This window comes from Mus musculus, chromosome 13 (genome assembly GCF_000001635.26).
Source record: "Mus musculus strain C57BL/6J chromosome 13, GRCm38.p6 C57BL/6J".
Lineage (NCBI taxonomy): Eukaryota > Metazoa > Chordata > Mammalia > Rodentia > Muridae > Mus > Mus musculus.
Genome location: NC_000079.6, coordinates 15,710,306 through 15,732,325, shown reverse-complemented (window position 1 = coordinate 15,732,325; position 22,020 = coordinate 15,710,306). Strand labels below are relative to the sequence as shown.

The 22,020-nt window shown below is 42.6% G+C and overlaps 1 protein-coding gene across 3 annotated transcripts in view; it reads right to left on the bottom strand.

Moving 5' to 3' along the window:
- Positions 1–2,299: 2,299 nt before the first annotated feature.
- Positions 2,300–22,020, bottom strand: part of Gli3 (GLI-Kruppel family member GLI3) — a 266,304-nt gene continuing 246,583 nt past the window's right edge. Inside the window, exons 11-15 of one of the 3 annotated variants that reach the window (NM_008130.3) lie at positions 18,678–18,827; positions 17,212–17,376; positions 11,981–12,271; positions 8,559–8,886; positions 2,300–7,865 (exon numbers count right to left, since the gene is read on the bottom strand). In NM_008130.3, the coding sequence (NP_032156.2) occupies positions 5,545–7,865; positions 8,559–8,886; positions 11,981–12,271; positions 17,212–17,376; positions 18,678–18,827 (3,255 nt within the window). In that variant the 3' untranslated portion in view covers positions 2,300–5,544. Of the gene's footprint in view, positions 7,866–8,558; positions 8,887–10,803; positions 10,891–11,980; positions 12,272–17,211; positions 17,377–18,677; positions 18,828–22,020 lie in introns of those variants that run through there. The other 2 variants (XM_006516552.3, XM_017315389.1) reach the window with 2 other exon arrangements.

Here is a 22,020-nt window from a genome sequence, read left to right as displayed (position 1 = left end):
AAGATTCTTACATTTGGCTTTCACCATCTGGTAATCTCTGGAGTTAGTTGTTATAGTTGTCTCTGATTGGAGCTTGTTCCTCCTGTGATTCTGTTAGCCTCTGTCAGCAGACCTGGGAGACTAGCACTATCCTGAGTCTCAGTGGTCAGAGTACTCTCTGCAGGCAAGCTCTCCTCTTGCAGGGAAGGTGCACAGATATCTGGAGTTCAGACCTGCCTCCTGGCTGAAGATGAAGGCTCAAAACAGGGCCTTTCCCAGATGTGTTGCCTCTGCAGTCTGTATGCTCACCTGCACAGACTGGTCTCCGAGGGACAGGGGACACAAGATGACTCTCTCATCTGCTCTGGTGGTCAGAGTCCTTCCAGGCAGACACCTCTCCTCTGCCTGGAATGTCTGGAGCCCGAAACAGGGTCTGTCCCAGAAGCTGTGTTGCTTCTGTAGTCTGCACTCTCACCTGGGCAGACTAGTCTCTGAGGTATCCGGACCTAAGATGGCCCCCTTACCTGCTCAGGCCAAGCCCTCCCAGGCAGAAACCTCTTCTCTGGCGGGGAAGGAGCTCGGATGTCTGGAGCCCGAAAAGGGGTCTGTCCCAGAAGCTGTGTTGCTTCTGCAGTCCTCTCATTCACCCTTCCAAATTCAAGCTTTCTTATTTTTCCCCAAATTTATTTGGATACATTTTGTGAGAGATCAAAGCATTTGGGGGCAATGGAATTTCCCCTTGGGAATGAATAGGGCATGCTCAAGTTCATGTGTGCCTGTGTTTACAAAGGATGCTCTGATACTGTGTCTTGGGATACCCAGTCAGCACCCGTTTCCCAGCAACAGTGCTAAATTGATGGCATACAACATGCATTGACAAAGTGCAAAGGAGACCTTAGACGGTAATGTGGAGAGCACTACTGCAAACCAGTGTGAAAATGCAAAGACAAAGATATTTCTAAATGGAGTTAGTCATTGAAAGCCACGTTAAAGTAAGCCTCCATGGGGCTGGAGAGATGGCTTAGTGGTTAATGGCACGGGCTATTCTTCCAGAGTTTGATTCTCAGCACCGACATGGTGGCTCAAGACTACATGCAACCCTAGTTTTAGAGGATCTGATGCACTCTTCTGGCTCTGTGGGTACCAGATATACACATGGTTTATAGGCATATATACAGACAAAACACTCATACACATAGAATAAAGTAGAAATTTAAAAGAAGTGTGCTGGAAAAGTCTCTATATTGCCAGGTTTTCATTTATGTGTTCGTGTATCTCTAGATAAAAGGATAGTATATAAAAAGGAGACAAGTTGTCAGATTTTTAACCCTCTTATCACCCTTCCACAGAATTGGACAAATCAGTAAAAATAAGAAACATAGGCCTATTAACATGCTCTGTACAACCTTGTGTATGTGAGGTGAATGTCTTATACTATCAATTAATTTGCCAGCATTTTCATCTCCTTCTAGTGAATAAATACAGTAAATTCAACTGGTGTGATGGATACTATTCTTAGTTGTCACTTTTACTACATCTGGAATTAACAAAAGCCCAAATGACTGGGCATACCTGTGAGGGATTTTTTTTTTTCTTAATTAAATCATCTGGAAAGACTCACTTCTAATCCATGTCTTTGAGGCAGGATGGTAAACCTCTAATCCAGATTTCTAAGGTGGGAGGATCTATCTTTAACTTAGACTTCACTTCTTGGAAGAAGGAAATAATCGCTTTCCTTGTTTGCTCTTGTTAGCAAGTATATTTCTTCACTGGCATTAAAGCCTACTTCTTTGGGATTTCAGAGAACACTGAAGACCATGGATTAAACAACTACTGGATTTTTGGACCTTCTGTTAATATGTAGCCATCGTTGGATTAGCTAGACCACAGCTTGTAAGCCAGTTTAATAAATCATACACACACACAAACACACACACGATCTCTATGATCTCTGTCTCTCTAGAGACCTCTAACATAAGTCTAATATAACCCTGGAGCTAGAGTTGCATGCCTTTATGTGCTACCATGTGGGTGCTGAGAATCAAAGCTCAACTCTCTGGAACAGCCAGTGCCATTAACCAATGAGCCATCTCACCAGCCCATGGAGGCTTACTTTAACACAGCTTCCAGTGACTATCTACATTCAGAAATGTTGTCTCCTTTGCTGTTCACACTGGTTTGCAATAGTGCCCTCCACATTACCATCAGAAGTCTCCTTCCCATGGACTCACTGGGGAGTCAACTATAGCCTGGGGAGTTTTCTTGAGAACGTGTCCTTTTCTTAAAAACAGGAATTAAATAAAAGAAATCCAGTAGAATATTTCAGTACAAAGTTTTTTTTATTGACACTGTAAGAAACATTTTTATTATTTATTTATTTTTTTCTTTGTTATAAAAGGACTAAGTGGTTCTGAAAGCCAAGGCAGAGTTCATGTTTCTGGGCTGCCATTCTCATGGCTTAGGAGCACTGAGCAGCCACAGGCTTTTCCAAGGAAGGCCCGAGGCCATCACATCCCAACTCTACGTCTACAATACTTGAATGTATTTACATTGTGTTGTTCTTTAAAAAGGATTACACATTTTCTTCTTTAAAAAATCTAAAAAATGGTGGCGAAAAGGAACACAGTTTATTTTACACATCTGCAGGATATACAAGCGTAACTTGTCAGAGGAGAACACCCTCCTATTAGCTTCAAACAACACAGGAAATCGGGTCACCCAACACCGCAGACTGCCACAGTCCTGTGTTCACTTCCTGGTGACACTGTCTGGGCATGCAGCCTCTGAGTGCTGACTGGACAACAACAACAACTGGTCCTTCTCATCGACAAGAGAAACATAAAATAAGGCACATACATTGCAAGAATCAAAACCCGTGGCTCAGGACAAGCCAACACGTGAGGAGCAGGGAAGTGAGTTCTTTAATTCTTTAGAAAAATTATGGAAAAAAACAAACAAACACCAAACCATTTAACACAGACATTAAACAAGAGTACCATGTATGAGCCTGTACTTTCATTAAAAAGCAGCTGTGTGTGACATGAGAGAGCCAAAGCTGTTTCTCCTAAATACAAGAGCCAAGGACTGGAAAGGGGCTGCTGACCAGGAGTGGGATTTTGACAGGAAAGACCAAGCCTAAAGAGATCTCATGTCCCATGGGTTAGCTATAGTGACCAAATGATCATTCTTGAACTGGACTATCAGGACAGATTGGTGAAATCTTGGGATAGAACACTTTTGACTCTCCTTTTTTTTTTTTTTTTTTTTTTTTAAATCTGTATCCTGAAATCTTCATATCAAGAAAGGTCAGATAGTGAGTGGAAACATCAACTCCAAAAATCTAAAGGCAATAGCTTGAAAAATAAGGATGAAAAAAAAAAACAATGAAAAAAGAAAACAATGAAAAAGTCAAAAGCAGAAGGTAAGAAGGCAGGGGTGCTGGCTCTGTGCACTGCATTCCTAGGAGGGACCGCTAACATGGAAAATCACTGCACTTGAGAACATCAAGGTCACATGCAAGGCCTCCACCTAGAGAGGTCTCTGCTGCAGGAGGCAATGGGTGTGACCAGAAACCAAGCTCATTCTTCTTGCTGAGGAAGGAAGAATTCCTGAACCCCTTCTTTGAAATCAAAAGTAATAAAGAGATTTGGCCAAATAATAAGGCATGCCAGGTCAGACCCAAACCAGAGATTAAAAAACAAAAAAGACTTTTGATAAATGAAATTCAGGGATTCCATCACCCATTTTGTGATGACACTGTGACCTGTTTGAGGCAAAAAGAAGCCTTGCTTTATTTACTCTCCTGAACTCAGACCAGTAATTCCCCTTTCTTGTGGGCTGTCCTTTGATTTATAAGGAACCTCTGGGAGAAGGCTGCAGGGCACGGTGAACTTACAGATGGTTTGACTGGTCCTGGGGACATCTATCAGAAAGCTAGCTTAGCCACAACGTCATCCTACATGGCAAAGTTTCTTCCCTGGTGAAGTTTGGGCTCCAAAAGAGAGAAAACAGGCCTAAGTGAAATTGGCTGGTCATAGCATCCTTCCTATTACCTAACACCTACTGGGTTTCGCCTTCCTACTCCTAAATTTACAGGCAGGATTTAAGAGGAGAAGTCACACAACCCGGTCAATAACAGCCTTGGGGAAATTCCATGTTGGGGCTGATGGGTAAACACTTTAATTGTTTACGGTTTTAAAGTAGTATGCTAAGATAATCCCTGAACTCTGTGTACACACAGTATGACTCTCATATCTGATCTACATGTGAAGAGCAGCTGCACTGTGTAAATCTTTAAAATCTGAATACAAAACAAAAGCCCTAGTCCAATGGTAAGGACTAATGGTATCTGAAATTCACATGGCTACTAAACATCAACTTTCATGCTCTCCAGTGCTAAAACTGGTTAAAGTAATTTATTTCTGATGTCAATGTATGTGAGTTTTGCCTTTTATAACTAGGTTTTACACATCTTTCCTTTATAATAGGGCACTTAGAAAGGACATATTCTCTTGCTGTAGTGAATTTAATAAACGGTAGTGATGTATCCAGTTGTGGGCTGCTTAAATACCTACTTAGAGCTATGTATAGTCAATTCAATTCTCAGTTACCTATGACAATGAGGAAAGAGGTGGGACTAATGAATAATTATAGCAAGTCCAAAAAACAGTCCTCCAAGTAATTCTACCCAATTGTTTCAACCTATAATTGGTCTAACTTCGTACCAAAAAGCTAAAAGTGTGACACATCTGAACACCAACTGCCTGTCCACTCTCACTGCAGTGCTAAATAACACTGAATGTTCATAAAGGTGAAGGGAATGTACAGGAGATAATGGAGAGCTGACCATATAGACATACCCACGGGATGCGTACTTACATAAGAATTACCCCCTATAAAAACCCTCATCAAACTACTTCATTTCCAGGATCCCCACATTTCCACTTTTGTGAAGCTGTTAAAAGTATGCCCTGAATTGAATCAAGGTGGAGGACACGTGAAAACCTGCTATTTATACTAACTATAGTGCACCCACAAATAATCTTCAAGCTCACTATTCATTCAATTCTTGTACTCAGTGTGGGAATAAAAAATACACATACACACATAAAAGCAAGTCACTGAGTACTGTAAAGAAAAACTTTAAAAAGGTGGACCTGTTACCCCTTGGTCACAAGCCCACCAATTCCTAGTTCCTGGGTTAGCAGAGAAGCAGGCCAAATCTTTTAACTTGATGACTTCTCTTCTAAAAGAAAGAACATGCGCAGTATACATTTACATTGGTTCACTCAAAAGAGGGCAGGCTTACAGGTTTAAAAAAATACAAAAAACAAAAAAACAAGGGTGATTTGAATGTCACAATACTGATTCAAACTGAAATGGAAGACAGTTCCTCCCCTAGAATACCTTAGGGTTTTTCAGAGTCCTTTTCCATAAAAGGAATATACTTGAGACACATCCCAATCAGGTGAGATGAGATTGCTAAAATACACACAGAACTTAAAAAAGAAAAAAAAATCCCAAGTCATTTCAGTCTTTGTGTTTGTGGTCCTCCTTGCCTACCGCCTACTGCATAACTGCAAGGAACTTGCTTTCTTCTGCAAGGGAGGTCAGCAAAGAACTCATATCCCCGATAGCCATGTTGGTGGTGCCCATGGATAGGGATGGGAATGGGAGGGATGCCCGCGGAGTGGTGAGACGGGAGGAGCTGTGGGAAAGGTTCTGAATAATACTTGGGCTCAAGGCCCCTGACATTAGGCTGGTATGGTCCCCATCATCTATGATGGCATCAAAATCAATCTGCACACCTTCTAGGTCATGACTCTCAAAGCTGTCAACTGTGCTTGTTACCTGGTTAGCACCTGGGGAGAGTAACTCAGAGTTTTCAGTGCCATTCCCTTGGAGCAGGCAGTTGGCATCTGAGAGGGAGAACGAGCCAGCTTTCCTGTCTTGCTGACTGAAGCCCATGGTTTGGTCATAGAACTGACCGGAATAATTCTGCACGGTAGAGCAGAGCTGCTGGGACTGACCTTGTGCCTCCATTTTGATGCTGTTCACCCTGCTGCTCTGACTCATGTCACTGAGCTGTCCTTGTTGCAGAGTGAGGTTGCCCCTTGGCATTGCCTGACGCCTGTTACCCCCATAGCTGGCACAGGGCTGGTAGCCCCTGATAGCTGCCATGCTTGATGGCTGGCTGCTGTTGTCCTGAGTCCCTGGTAGGCAGCTCTCTGTCCCTTGATAGATGTTGATATGTGAGGTAGCACCAACCTGCCCTAGTACCTGTTGACCAGGGCGGCTGGGCCCCTGGTGTTGCATGCTGCCACTGAGTAGCTGATGGGCAATGTATCCCTGTCCCATTTGATCTTGGGTTTGCATGCCATTCACTGTGTTGCCAGCTAACTCATTTGGTGCCACGGACAGGCTGAAATCTAGCAAACCCCCATTCTCTTGCAAGCTGTTGCCTTTTAGCTTGGACCCTTGAATCCCTGTACCACAGGCATGATCTAGAGCACTGGAAGTCAGTGGCTGCCTGTTGAGCTGGCTCCCATACTGCTGGGTCTTAAAGGGCTGTTCATGGAAAGTATTTCCATTGGTGCCAAGTCCATCCCCACTGTGGATTGCAAAGTGCTCTGGGCCATTGTAGGTACTGCTATTCTCCCCGAGGGTCTGATATCCCCCAGCTGGGCCAGTGCCAACCTTCCACAGATTATGTGGGTGTACCACCATATTGTTGTATAGCCCAAAACCCCGAGGCTGCTGTGCGCTAGGGCGCTGCTGACCACACTTCAGCTTGGAGGATGACAGATCAGAAGTTCCAGAACTGACCTCGTTCCACTGGATGGGCAAATCAGTTTTACTGCCCTCAGAGCAGGGCTGCTCCAGAGCTGGGTACTCCTGGCCAACATGACTGTCTGGCAGCCCTGCTAAGTCCAAGTCCTCTGGCTCATGGGCTACTTTGCTGTCTTCAGAGATGCCACTCTGCAACTGCTGCCCATACCCTGTTTGGTTCTGGGAATTTAAATACTGTACCACATCATCTGGCAGGAGGTCTTCATCATTCAAGTTAGCATCAGCATCCATGGTCAGAGCCTCCAGGGCAACATTCTCTGTGATGCTGGGAGGGCAAGGGGATGCCTGGAAGTACCGGGGTTGGCTGCTCTCCTGCCGGGTATAATTTTGCAGCACTAAGCTACGCTTTTCCACCGATGGAGGCAAATTTGGAGGATTAAAGCTATTGAGGCTGCTGAAGCGTTGAACCCTGGCAAGTGACATGTTCTCCGAGACTGTCCTCACAGGGTCGCTGGCTCTCCTCACACTGTTCGCTAGTGCATCATGAGGCATCAGGTGACGCCCTCTGTATGTGTGACCTCCCCCATCACTGCATCTTCGAGGAGGATGGACTGGAGGCAGGGTCACCCCAGAGTCCCTCCCTTCCCCTAGCAAGGCCATCTTGGTCTTCAGGCTCAGCCTCTCCATGTGGGGCAGAGGTGTGGGTGGTGGGCCACCTGTGGCAGCTGCATACTTGGCCTTAAGGCGGTACTGCTGCACGGGTGTGAGGCTGAGCAGACTGGGCAGCCCGTCACCCTGGCTGGCCTCGCTGGACCTCCTTGAAGCATCTGTGGAGATGGGATCGTAGGAGTCAGCCACACTCACATTCTGGGGTCGCCCTTCAGCCTGGGACGCCTCGCTGGACCTGCGGCTGGAAAAGCAGGGGGAGATGCCCGAGGATCTGCGGCTGCTCAGGTAGGCAGAGCTGATAGTGCTGGTATTGCTGTCTCTCCTGTTGAGTGTGTTCAGCACTGTGAAGTCTACACCTGACAGGTCACTTCTGCTCGGGAGGAGGGTCCCGGGCCCACCCGAGCTATAGTTGTTATTGGACTGTGTGCCTGGAGGGAAGGCACAGAGGGAGGGAAGAGAATGTAAAGTTAAAGCATTTCTTAAGTCAGGTTCTGACAAGCATTTGTAGCTCCTTGAACTAGGTTTTATGTTTTTTAGAGACTAGATTTGTGGCACTAACTATAAATATACTTATTGTGGAGGTTTTTCTTTTCTTTCTCCGCCCCCCCCCCCCCCCGCCACCCCCAGGATTTTTTTTTATTAGATATTTTCTTTATTTATATTTCAAATGTTATCCCCTTTCCTGGTTTCCTCTCTTGAAAACCCCTTATGCCCTCCCCGATCCCCCTGCTCCCCAACCCACCCACTCCCGCTTCCTGGCCCTGGCATTCCCCTATCCTGGGGCATAGAGCCTTCACAGGTCAAGGGCCTCTACTGAAGGTTTTCTTGCCCCACTCAAATTCAAGCAATTATAATTTCTTCATCAAAATCTGAGTTCTTCTCATTTTAAGTTTTTATTCTAGTATTATTCTGCTATTATTTTCAAAATATAGGCAATCTGGAAAAGCAGTGCGAATGGTTCAACATCAACACAGGTTACGGTCTAGCCTCCATTTAGGATCTGTAAAGAAACTAACAAATATAAAACCAAGGGTTCCAGATCTGCTTGGTGTATTCTGGCCACACTGAAAGGAAAAGAAATAGCCTGAGCAGACAGACACATGGTCTAGGGTGGGACGTACCATTTCCTATGAGAGGAGATACCGCAGGGGCTTTGGAGGGTAGAATAGGGTTCAGTCTTGGAAACATTCCATTCACTTGTTTTAGCCTTTCAAGTTTGATGTGCTCCATCCATTTGGTCCCTGCCGGGTTTCTCCTGGCTTGCAAAGCAAGGGCTGTGGTTGCCGTGGAAATGGTCGAGTCCATGATTGGGGTTTCATCGATGGCACTGAGGTCTGCTACACTACCTCCATCAGTCAGAGGAAGCTCGAGCCCACTGTTGGAATAGTTGCTGATGGGGGACTGTTGGCTGCTGCATGAAGACTGACCACCAGGGCTTGGCTGAGATGTCTATTGGGGTCAAGGAGAAAGGAACCAAATGACATCAGGAAGGGTAAAAGAGAGGGAGCCAAAATGACAGTTCATGCAAGCCAAAACCTTCAGGGTATCAACAGGTTATATGAGAAGAAAAACTATGTGTTGGTAGATGTTTGGGCCAAAATGAGAATGGCCCACCAATCAGGCTGATACACAAGGGAGGTGATGGATGGTAGACGATGCTAGATGTGCTGTGATCAGAACTATCAGCCATGAGACCCTGTGGTTTCAAATGCCAACTATGGAGAAATACTTCCTCATTTTCAATTCTATCTCCAGGACATTATTTTTGGGCAAATTTCTTAACCATTCACTACAACAGAATCTGTGTATATAATGGGATCAGTTCCTAATGGATCAATTGTTACTGGAAATTAGTATAAATCCCAGTGAGTACCTAAGTATAAAGACCTGGCAAAGCTAAAGATGAGGTCATAAGCTTTGGTGATTCTTATAGTTACAACTGAGTTCCAGTTGCTGAACTACAGCATTCACATGCTTCATAAAACACTTTATCTCCTCCCAACAAAGAGCCCTCTAGGCTATTCAGACCTGGTTCTCAAATTATGTTTTCTATGTTTTCCTCCCTGTCTGAATCAAGGAGGCTGCAACTGGTAAAACATAAGTCATCTTGCTCTGTCACACTCAGGAGGGAAGACAGGCTGCAATGGATAGTAGCCCTGAGTTTGTAGAATGATTTTACAGTTCCTCTTGGTGTGTGTCCCTCTCAGTATGATCTAATATTAACCAAATAAATGCTGGAAGAGAATTCTGTAACTAATGAAAACTTAATCCTACTGACAAGTCTCAATCAAAGAGCCAGGGCTTAATGAACAGTAACCGGCTCTCTCAGAGTCTGGGAATGACCATGTGAACGGACCTATAGTGCACAGGATAGTTCTCACACTGCACAACTGGTTGGTCTATCTAAAGCTGTAAGGGTTTACATGAAGTCACATCTTTCGTTTTGTTTAGAAAAGTTCACTGGCCACTGAAAGTTACAATATTTAGACCCCTAAGATGGCTAATCTGAGCCTCTGCAGTACCAGCTCCAGTGTTCCTATAAAAAACTAGAGCCACTAACAGCAGGTAAAAGATTCACTCAGTGATTCTCACGTGGGATGCGCAATGCTGTTGAGAACGTGTTTGTAGAGGTAACTCTCTTGGGGAGTCTTCTAGCTTTATTACTTCCACAACATATGAATTCAAGCAAATGCGTACTTTCTCAGCAAGTGCCACGCGGAACATTAACTTCAACCTTGGGCAACCAAGCAGAGCTAAGGAAGATTTGTAAATCCGATCATGAGTATGAAAATTCTTAATTATTTTGCCTCTGCAAAATATTGAGGTATCAACTCTTCCAGAAGTATTGGGAGTTTTTTTTAAAGCTTTGGGTAAGTTTCATTCTTCAACATAATAATAAAAATATGTATGTACACAAATATGTGTATAGGACCACGCACACACACATGCCACAGAATGGTAAGAAGGCACAGGTACTTACAATCAGGAAACTACTTATATGCACTCAACTGAATGGAGGTTAAATTGCTAACAAATTTATCCAGGTCTTCCTCAAAGAACACAGTACATATCCAGTCCCACACTTGAATTTATGCTAGTCAAGATAGTAATTAACTAGAATTTGAGAACAACTGCTTGGTTGGCCCAGTGTGATTGATTATGAAGTCCCAGGCAAAAGTAACAATGATCATCTAACTTCCCCGTTTTCACATGCTATGTTCAAGGCACAGAGCTGAGCAATGCTCACCAAGGATGTCACAATGCCATAGAAACCAAAGGAAGATAAAATGGGAAGAAGGCTTGCATGTTAAAATGAAAACCAAACAAAACAAAACAAAAAAAATAGAGAAGTCAAAATTCCCTCACCTTATTACCCACTGTCCTTAGGAAGTGAGAACAAGACATTTGGGAGCAATAGACAGAAGAGGTGTTGCATTAATAAGAAAAAGGAAGAGAGAATTTAATTTATAGCATGATGACCAAATTAAAGACAAGTTTTAAAAGAAATTATATTAGAAATGTAATGTTCATTAATACATGTCTGTGAAGGTATCTGGTATTTAATGGCCATGAGCACACGACATCTGTTGAGGAAACAGGACCCCGTGATTCACCTCAACAGGACCCCGTGATTCACCTCAAGAAACTCCAATTTTCTCACCTGGAAATATAGAGTTCGGTCTGCAGCTGTTTGAGTTCTATCTTTATAATATAATTTGCCTATAAATATTCACATACCAAGTCAATTTTAAGAGAAACTGCTACAAATAACTCTGACAATCCTCATTTTTTATGCAATAGAAGGTATCTTGGGTTGTGGTGACATGCGAATCTTGTGCCTGTCTCCACTCTCCCTGACCTGTACTGCAATCCTTAAGACTAGAGCTGTTAAGCCCATGATCACACCCTAGTCTTGCCTTTGCCCTACTCCCTCTCCCCCTTCGCTCTGGCAAATCCCACAACTGATACCTCTCGTCTCCCTCCCATTCCCCAGGAGCCACTGGCTCTCCCTGAGTGCTGAACTGTCCTGGGGCCTCTGCCCTTGGAGCACACTGCCAATTCTCCTTCTCTAGAAGGCTTTTCACAGACTTGTTGTTTAAGCCTCATCATCTGAATTGTATTTGTTTTTCAATCTGTACATCCCACTGAACTGTAAAACCCCAAAGAATAAGGACTTCGGCTTATTCATCTTGGGGTCAACAGGGCACGGAAGACAGAAAGCGTATTTGCAGAAAGGCTCAAGGAATGATTTTCTACTGAGTAGCCGCATTGAAGACACTGACAGCCACGTCTGTCTGCCACAAGTGGTACAGCTATGGATCAGTTTTATAAGTCAGGTAAGAATCTTAGCAACTCCCTTTGAGCAAAGTTATTGACTAAGCAGATTAACTTTGAGTGAGCAGTCTCAATCACTGGGCTCACGACTCTCAAGTCAGAGTGGCCAGATACAATGGAGGGGGATGGTGTCATCCCTTGACATGTTCATCTGGGTTTTTCTTAATGAGTGCTTGGCTCTGGGAGAACAGGAGAGTGAATGACATACCATGGGCTTCTCAGCCTTGACAGTCTTCACCTGGAGGCACTCTTCCCGCTTTGAGGTAGTGTTGCTCAGCTCCTTCTGCTCACCAAATGCTCCCTGAGTTGGCCGGCCAGGGGACCTGGACTGTGAATGGCTGCCGGAATCTCTCGGGGGTGGAGGCCGAGGGTGCATGTCCCCACGCTGCTTCTTGGTAACATGAGCCTCAGGGCCATGCACAGTCTTCACGTGTTTCCGGAGAGAGCTGGGGTCTGTGTAACGCTTGGTGCAGCCAGGGATTTTGCATACATACGGTTTCTAGCAAATTCCACAAAAAGAAATTGTTGATGAATGGCAATAAAAGTGATTATGACTTGCAGTTGCTCAGTACAATTCTAATTCTTGCAAAAGTACTTCCACAGCATTTAGGTACCTCACAGGTCTAATGACTTAGAAAGCCTATTTGATATTGCTCAGTGTCCATAGAATCTAGCTTAATAGGTATTATTTAGAGAGCTCTGTAAGTAGTAATAGTGTATAAATTGCCTTTACATTGTTGGAAGCATTTATGCTGTGAGTGGAAGTATCATGGCTCTCCATCTACTGATGATGATAATGGAGAGAGGCTTACAAGAAGATGATATCAGGACAATTTTATACATCTTACAGGAGATGTATGTGTGAAGAAATTTATTATCTTGGTTCTGCGATATAATAATTCTTTGCTTTGAAAATGTGCTATTTGTACAAAGGTATTATAATAAGAAGAAATAAAACTAAGCTGCCCAGAGCTGTTCTCATGTTGTTTAATGAAAAGTGCTCATTTGGGTAGCTGGGTAGCCTTACAATTGTTTGGGGTTCAGATGTAAAAATTCTCAGAAGGTCTCTGGTCTCTAAAGTTGTAGCCTCATTACAGACTATCCATATAGCCCTCAAGGCTCATGATGGATTTATGGAAAACCAGTCTCTCAATTTGCTTTCCTCTGACTTTCCAGGTCTACACAAGGCAGAACTACTTCCTTCCTGCTAATTTTATTTTCTCCCTGAGTTGTGTACCATGCCTCCTGATACAGTAGGGGCATTTATATCAAATTATTCATATAGATTACAGAACTGATCCCTTTGTTAATCAGCAATGTTAGAATGGTGATTTTGTTTTCTTGTCTGCCAAAATAGTAGCAATGGGATAATAATGGGATGCTAAGGGCTCGACATCCACAAACTTAACTGACTTCAGATTGAAAACACTAAAACTTCACACCTGTAGTGTGAAAACCTTATACATGTAGCAACCATGAGTAGATAGTTCTTGTTGCTATTCCCTAAACAATATCACAGCTATTTAAATGGCATTTACACTGCAGCATGCATTAGATGTAATCAGAAGTATGAGAGAATATCTATCTATCTATCTATCTATCTATCTGTCTGTCTGTCTGTCTGTCTGTCTGTCTGTCTGTCTATCGCAGCACTTTATTGAAGAGACTCATGTATTCTCAGATTCTGGTGTGGGTAGGGGTTCCGGACATGCTCCCTTGCTGAAAGCCATGAGAGGATTATGTACTTCCATCTCTGTGTACCAGAAGGTGAGCTAGTATATAAGAAATCATCATGAAAAGCATGATTAAAATAATATATCTCTTATCCTTGCTGAACACCCTGTCTTGCAGAATGCATGTCTAAAAGATGCTTTTTCACTAAAAGCCTAAGGCCAGAATGAGAGCAACCTAAAATGCCGAAATTCTGTAACGTAGAGAAGCGAAGATTCCGAACATTATCCTGAGAGACTTTACCTTCAAATGTAAGATTCAGTTGGATAGAATTGATTCCCATTAACTACAAATTATGTCTACTCAGGGGCTCTGTGATTTGCCGCATATACACGACGAAATGAGAGTGCAGGATTTCATGCATTAGGGACAGAAGAATGGCTCTGACAGTTAGTGCCATTACCTTTGGGTGTTTGTATATCAACCCTGTGCTTGCTCAGGGCACTGATGGGACAGGCTGCTCCATCAGCAGAGTGCCTGATGCAGGTGTGTGGGCAAGGGGAGAGAGGACAATGACAGGGCACAGGACGGGGACAGGAAGAGCTACTCTTCCTATAAACACACTCATGTGCATATTAAGATTAGCCTGGAAATGAGTTCACAGCTGATGGGCAATGAGCACAGAGAAGTTCATCAGAACTAGCATTTTCAAGCACACCTGTGACCATGTACCCTTGTATATGAACATGCACATTAAATGTCACCTACAAAACCCCATAAGAACACAGGTTCTTGAAGTTTATGCTTTAAAACAAACCACATAACCACAACTATGGAGCCTGTGATAGCAATACAATGCCAGGATGATAGCAGACACACTAAGGGGCCAACTTCTCATGTCCTGGACATTCATCCTCAGGCATGATGGTTGCCATTGTGACTTGCATACTCAGGTACCTTTGGAAAGCAACTGATGCATTTTCTCCTGACTATACAATTTATCAGACAGAGGAATAAGTTCTTTTTCCACAGCCTACACTAGCTGTGAATTCTCTCACATCAGCCACCCAGGTGCTGGGATTACAGCATTGAGCTACTATTCCCAGATAAATTTTATTTTTCACTGAACATCAAATGAGTACTACTATATGCAAGACTCCTGCACACAAAGATGTGTAACCTCAATAAAAAGATCATTTATGTAATCCCTTATATTTTGTATGCAGAATCTTCTTTTCTGGTAGGAAAAATGAGACCATGTAATCATTTATAGTATAAAGTATGAATCCCAAAGATGTAGACAACTGAGGACTCCTTTTTTGGTTGGGATAATCCTGGGAGGTGTGTCAGTTAATAAAATCTGCGCTTAACTTCCATCTCACGTGTACATAAGATGCTTATAACCACACATGACCCATATAGTAAACACTTGCTCAATGGAGCATTTCTTATGAGGAAGCACTTCAGCTAGGTAGCGAAAACAAAGAATGAGATTCTGTGGAATAAAAGCAATTAACAAGATGATGCCAAAAATGAAGGGTCCCTAGAAAAGATCCTGCTCATGAGTGGTCCGGAGCATGGGCATAAATGTGGCTCCAGGAGGAATACAAACTGTATGATCTAGAATGGGGAGTCCTTTCAGAGGTCACTGCTATACAGCCCAAGGGCCCTGAAAGATCATGAACAAAGTCATAGACAGAGAAATGCCACGACAGCTTTTCTGTTATGTAAGAGACCTGCTGTCTGGATCTACCCTGCTGAATTCTTAGCTCTACCTAACATAGCAAAAAGTCTTCACAGTCATAAATAAGACAATAAATAAACGCAAGTGCGTATCAGGATTTATTTAAGATGGGCTAACTTGCCTACAAGAACCTGGATTTCCAGGACAGGCCTATCTTCTGTATATGTGAAACTGTGCCAGCTTCTATACTCAAAACCTAAGAGTCTCATACATGTTATAGAGAAAAATGACTTGAATGTGAGTGAATCTTAATTAAGTGCTATTATCAAGGTAACCCATTTAAATAAGTTCCTCATTCCTGGTAATAACATTATTGCCCAAGTCATCTTCTAGTTTCCTGAGATGTTCAATTCTCATATAATCCTGTATTTCTTAATCTCATCAAAGAAAAAATAAATAACTAGACCATACCTAAAATAAGCAGATGTCTGTACATGTTTTAAATTCATAAAAAATGAAAATCTATGTATTTGTGCATCCCTGTCTCAATATATTCACTGACCAAATTTCTCTACAGCAGGAGAGGTTGGCCTAAACTTTACAAAAGGAATGAATGCCTTCTTTTACTTAAGTATATGAAAGATAGCTAAATTTAATTACTATGTTAATTGAAATTCCAAGCAGAGGTTTTCAACTCTATGAATTGAAACTGAGGTTGAAAAAAAAAAAAAAAAAAAACGAACTGAGGACATTCTTCATGTTGTGTAATAAACTAGAATATTCTAGCACTCCAAAATCAGCAGCCTGCTATTTCCTTGGCCTTAAGTGTTAACAAATACCAATCTATTTTGTCTCCATGGATTTGCCCATTCTAGACTCCCTAAAATGTTCCGGTGGCTATTATATACAGAAAAAGCTTTTAACATTATAATAAAAAATGAAATTTGTCTTCCTAGGTCATTAACAGGAGATTCAAAATGACCTGTCCTTTCTTATCATACCATGACCTTTCGAAAGAGCTGGGGTCTGTGGACCTGGGTCTGTGGACCTGCAACTGTTGAGTTTCAAGTATTTTAGACAGTGTAGATGATCTCATTAAAGGTCATTTTAATCTGTTTTATTCTATCACCACACTATTCCCCCTACCTCTGCTTAAAGCCAAATGGCTCCTGAGCAAAGTGCCTCACTTGGTTTAGATATTGCAAGGCTGTAAGAGTAGCCTACAACTGATGATGTCATAATGGCCACTCTGAAGTTGCACACATGCAAATTTCTCCATTTGCAACAATGTTTCAAATCAAGCAAGGACACATGTGGCCGGCCTGAACTACAATCTCATTTCTATCCAAAATGAGGGAGCTTTATTAGGCTTGGTATATTCAAGGGAGTTTACAGAGGAGCCAATATTCATCTACAGCTCCCAAGAAGAAGTTCTACGCTTTTAGTCAGATATGCATCAAAGCCTAGCTAATGCAAATCTGTAACCATTTTTATACTTATCAGTAGTCTGGGGACAAATGTCTTAAAAATAATGGCAATACAACACAAACCACTATGATAACAGACTTAAATATTAACTGGGCTTCTAAGAATATCTTCCAAGGTCCTCTGGAATTTAGATCTCTATAAACTGTTTTTAAGCTGTTTGCTTGATGAAAATAATTTTAGATATCATGCATGTGATGAAACTGCTCTCTCCTCGAAAACAAATACAATTGGATGCTTTTAGGAGTGAGCTGTCTGTCACCTGCCACTGTGATGATTCTGAATGTCTTGAAACAGTACCAGGTCTTACTTTGTGTGGGACCATGCTATTAGAGCAGGCAGCCTGAACACTAAATTAAATGCTACTACTGTCTAGCCAGTAGATGGCAGGTCCGAGCAACAGGAAACTAAGTTCAGCAAGGGTTTTTATAGAATTTCTTCTTCGTCTGCATTACTCTCTAAACAGGGTTCATCCTTGAGGCCTCAAACCTTCATCTGCAGACGTGCAGGGCCTCAGAGCCCACTCACAGTTGAACAACCCAGAGAAAATAAAACAGAACACATCTACTGTACCAGATATATGCCACATGGAAGCTTACCTCATTGGAATGTGTTCTGTTTTGGTGCTTGGCCCGATCTGAAGCATTAGAGAAAGCCTTGTTGCAGCCCTCATGCTCACAGACGTATGGCTTCTCTCCAGTGTGAGATCTCAAGTGGGTTTTCAGGTTTTCGAGTCTTGAGTAGGCTTTTGTGCAACCTTCAAACTGAGGACAACAGGTAAATCTGGACCACTCTACACAATAGCAGCTGCAGCTTGTGTTCAGCCCCCTCTCCAAGTGGATAAAAACTTGACCTTTTAAGGGTCAGCAGCTTTTCAAAACCATGGAACAAAAACCCCACTAAACTCTGCATTTATTGGGATTCAGATGTGGCTTGGGGCAGCTGAAGACAAAGCGTTGTCAGTGCCTGTAAAACTCCCGAAGGCTTTTTTCCCCTCCTATTTTTTTTTTTTTAATAGACAGCTCAATGTGGACAATGAATTTCATTATCTGTTCATTGATCTCCTCCAATTCCCACTGATTTCAGATTCAGCACAAAGTTCATTAATATGGCTTTGTGTCCATACAAAGGCATGGAATTTGATCATGTTTATAAAGGCCCTTTAAGATGTAAAGTACCGGGGGCTGTGCAGCACTCAGAGCAACTCTAGAGAGAACTTAGTCTCACTGCAGCCCCAGCCTACTCCAGGGGCTTCTACGCACTGTAGCGACTGAGCAAGGATCGAGGAGACAGAACAACAGGCAGATGAATATGCCTTGCCAAAAGGCTTGGGCTCTTTTTAGATTTCAGAATTTACACAAGTAATATTTGAGACATAATGAAGACACAAGTCCATTTATGCTTCATACCATGTGCACACTAATAGTAATGTTATACAGCAGTTTTAATGCACGTGTGTTGTGAGCACAGTGGTTGTAAAGGTTATGAACAAGGCTTTCTAACTGGTACATTATGTCAGCACCCAGAGCCTTGTGCATGGTAGCTAAATGCTCTGATATGAACTACATCTGAAGCCCAGTGTGTTGAATTTTGTTTTTCATAAAGAATGCTCAACTTAGGGCCTGTAAGATGGGTCAGTGTACAAGCTGTGTAAACTTGACCACTAGAGTTTGATACCTGTAACACACCTAAAGGGGCAATAGAGAATCAACTCCATAAAATTATCCTCTGACCACTACATGCACAAATAAAAAAATTAAACTGAAAAATAAATCAACTCTGTGGTTTGTCCTGCAGTGTGCTGACCTGTGGGAATATGGCAGACACAGAAGGCATGGGCTCGTGGAGCCAGTCACCTATGCCTGCCTGTCACTCTGCAGAGATGGCCTGTTTAAAGCTCAGCACTAAGGTACTCTACAAACAATGCTCTGTCTCTCTTCTCACTACCCTTTCAGATCCTGGGGTCAAGAGCATGCAAACCCCTTGAGAACAGGAAAGGCCTAGAGAGCAAAGTGTCACACTCGCCCGTGTGAGGGGACACTGAGGCTGTCAGGTATGCACTTACTGTACATTTGTGAGGCTTCTCCCCAGTGTGTCTTCTCATATGCACTACCAACATGTACTGGGCTTTGAACGGTTTCTGCTCTCGTGAACAATCAAGCCAGCGGCACACGAACTCCTTCTTTTCTCCATGAATGTGGTCATTATTGATATGCTGGGGTTGAGGAAAAGAGAAATAAAATTAAAATGTGTTAGCCATATCTCAGAGAAACAAAAGGAAGTGAAAATGCTCAAATTTGAGCTTTGAAGATTATACAAATAACTTCACTACATCACAGATTTTTAAACATTCGAGTATATACATTTCTAAGTACATTTACTGTTGGTAACTGCCTGAAGCCAGCACGGGAACCATGATTGGGAGCAGGCTTGGCATCCAGAAAGGAATACTTGACCCTGAAATCTGAAGAACACTGGGAGTACATGGGATATGGGGGTGGGGGAGGGTTGGACAGAACACACATGTACCCATGACTTTATAACAAAACTCAAGAAAATGCAACTTTGGTTTAGATTTGGGACAACATCTTCTTGAATAATAACCCCAGAGAACTATGTGTTAAGAAAGAGAATCTGCCATCATTTCCATCAAGATTTCGAATTCTATTAGTAGGTAAAATTTTTTTCTCTGATTATTTTAAGTGTATTACTGCTTTGCTTGCACATGGTGCCTGGTGTCTGTGAAGGTCAGAATGGAAAATCAGGCCCCTAGTACCTGTTATGGACTGTTGTGAGCTGCCATGGTTGCTGGGAACCAAAGAATCTGGGTCCTCTGCTTTGCAACAAGTCTCTTAACCACTAACCCAGAGCTTCTTCATCTTACTGATGCTGCGACCCTTTAATACAGTTCCTCGTGTTGTAGTGACTCCAACCATACAATTATTTTTGTTGTTACTTAAGTGTAATATTGATACTGTTATGAATGACAATGTAAAGATCTGTGTTTTCCTTTAGACTCAGACAACACCTGTGAAAGGGTCACTCAGCCTGAAAGAGGTCATCATCACCTACAGGTTGTGAAACACTGCATTAAGCCATCTCTTCACACCCAGGCAATTTTAAAAATAAATAAATAAATAATGAATGAATAAATAAAATGGAGGTAAATTTCTCCAAATTCCTCACCAATTCAAGGCTTTGGGGTTAGTTACATCTACATCTTTGGAAGGACACGTGAAGTGCCTTCCAAGAGGATGCATGAAAAACCTACAGTAATACCTGAGGAAGAGCAAGGGAGCTCCCCAGATAAAACTACAGTGGACGGACGTGTCTTTATTGCCAGTGGTACGAGTCTGCAGTGCAGTATTGAGAGCCTGAGTAAGGAACACTGCCAACTGAAAACTAGACCAGACTTCACACTGAGCCCCTTTCTCAAATACCAAATCCAACTGAGTCCATCTCCAGTAAGATTAGTACACTACTTAAATGTCCAATTCTAGACTACAAGGGAAAATTTTGTCCTGTTTTTTTTGTTTTTAATTCTCTGGCCAAGTTATGCTTTATTTGGCTTATTTTAAGGCTACCAGCTATACTTTTTCAAATATACAGATATGTATCTTTTAAAAGTCATCCGGTAATTAAAGTTTTCTTGAGTTCTGTTGCAGTAATGACACAGCATTTGATATGTGCCTGTGAACACTCTAGCTTAGAGACCTAGTGGGAATTTTCTGCTACCAGAACAGGCTTTCTTGATTATTCATCTAGGTGGCTGATTGCCTGAGGATAAACATTTTGCATGAAAAAATAGTTTTCTTTATTGTTTCTAGAAGTAAAAGCTGGATAAAGGCAGAGAAAAAAAAAAGTCATTACTCTCCGCTCTTTGAACGGCAATCAGAATGTCTGATGAACTGCAAAGTAGCAGCATGTAACAGCACACACAGAGACAATCTTATCATGTGGGACTACAGGCAGCAGAACACAGTGACAGCAGAACTGGTCTCCTCCTGAACTTCCTATCCTAAGTCAGCTGTCATAGGAAGCAGTATCTTAGATATCACAATAGTGCACATAATCCACAAAGAGAACAGATGTGCACCACAGGGAACTTAGTGCTGCAATGTGTAGTCTTAGTCAACCACCATGCTTGCGCACTGCCCTGGATGGTCCCAAAGAGAGTCTGCAGATACAACTCTCTCTGACAGAAAAATAGATGAGTACATTGGACCATCCCATAAAGTTGCTATTCTTTCAGTTTTTCTATGATTGGAAATTAACAAATTGGTCCTTGTCCTAAAACACTTGGAAAGAAGATGGGGGACAAGGGAGGAAGGAGGAAAAATGGAGGGAGGAGGATGAAATACAGAGAAAGGAAGAAGCAGAGATTATAATTGGAAATCGCAATTCTATTTGTGCTGTACAGTCCCCAAAGTTTCACATACTCATCCACGGACTGTATCCCAATGCCTAGCAGTTACATAGTATCTGTTGGGTCCATCTGATCTACCATGCTATGGGAATAGTGCCAGCAAAAGACACCCTGAACACTTGTTTATCTTAATACAACTTTGCTTTACCTGGTATTTAATGTACAGCATTTCGTTACTATAAAATTACTCTCAAGAATTCACAAAAGCTTTTAAAGATATCTAGGCATGGCCCACTCTTTCCCTGGGGGAGCAAAGGGATACAAAGATGGCAACAGTTCTCTCCTCTTCATGCCTTCAGGATGGTGTGTGGTAAGCCTTTTGCACTAGGCCCAGCAACAACAGGGAGTGAGGCAGACATAATTTCTGCCCTAAGGAAATTACAGACTCCTGGAGAAAAACGGATAATAACTTAAATTGCTGCATAATTACAGTTGTGATAAGCATTATGAAGGGAAATAATGGGTTTCATAAAAGCATGTAACAGGGGCCCAAGATCAGTGTGGTACATCAGGAATCAGGGGTCGGTACAAATGAAACTACATTGAAAGCAGAACCTGAAAGCTGAATGAAGCCCCACCAGGTGTGAGGTCAGGCTGAGAGTGGAGAAAAGGGGAGACTATGGCAGACACAAGATAGAGAAGCACTCACTGAAAGTCAGATCTTGGTGCCTTTGAGGATAGTGGTGACACCCACAGACAGCAAGAAAGAACTCGCCAGGCAGACCTGGCAGGCTACAGGCAGTGTTGCTGTTTGGCATGGTGAGCAGGCACAAGCTCTCCGAGGGTTAAAGGTACACTGTTCAGATGGTCAGGCACAGGCTATAGGACCAAGGCTCACAAAACCAGCACATTTCAGATCTCCAGCAATAACACTGTGGGGCTAAACCAAAACAACACAGGCCCTGCACATCTACCCCATCATGAACATTGGAGTAAAGTAACTGGAGCTACTCAGGGAGCCACTGGAGCAGCAGGAGGAGGG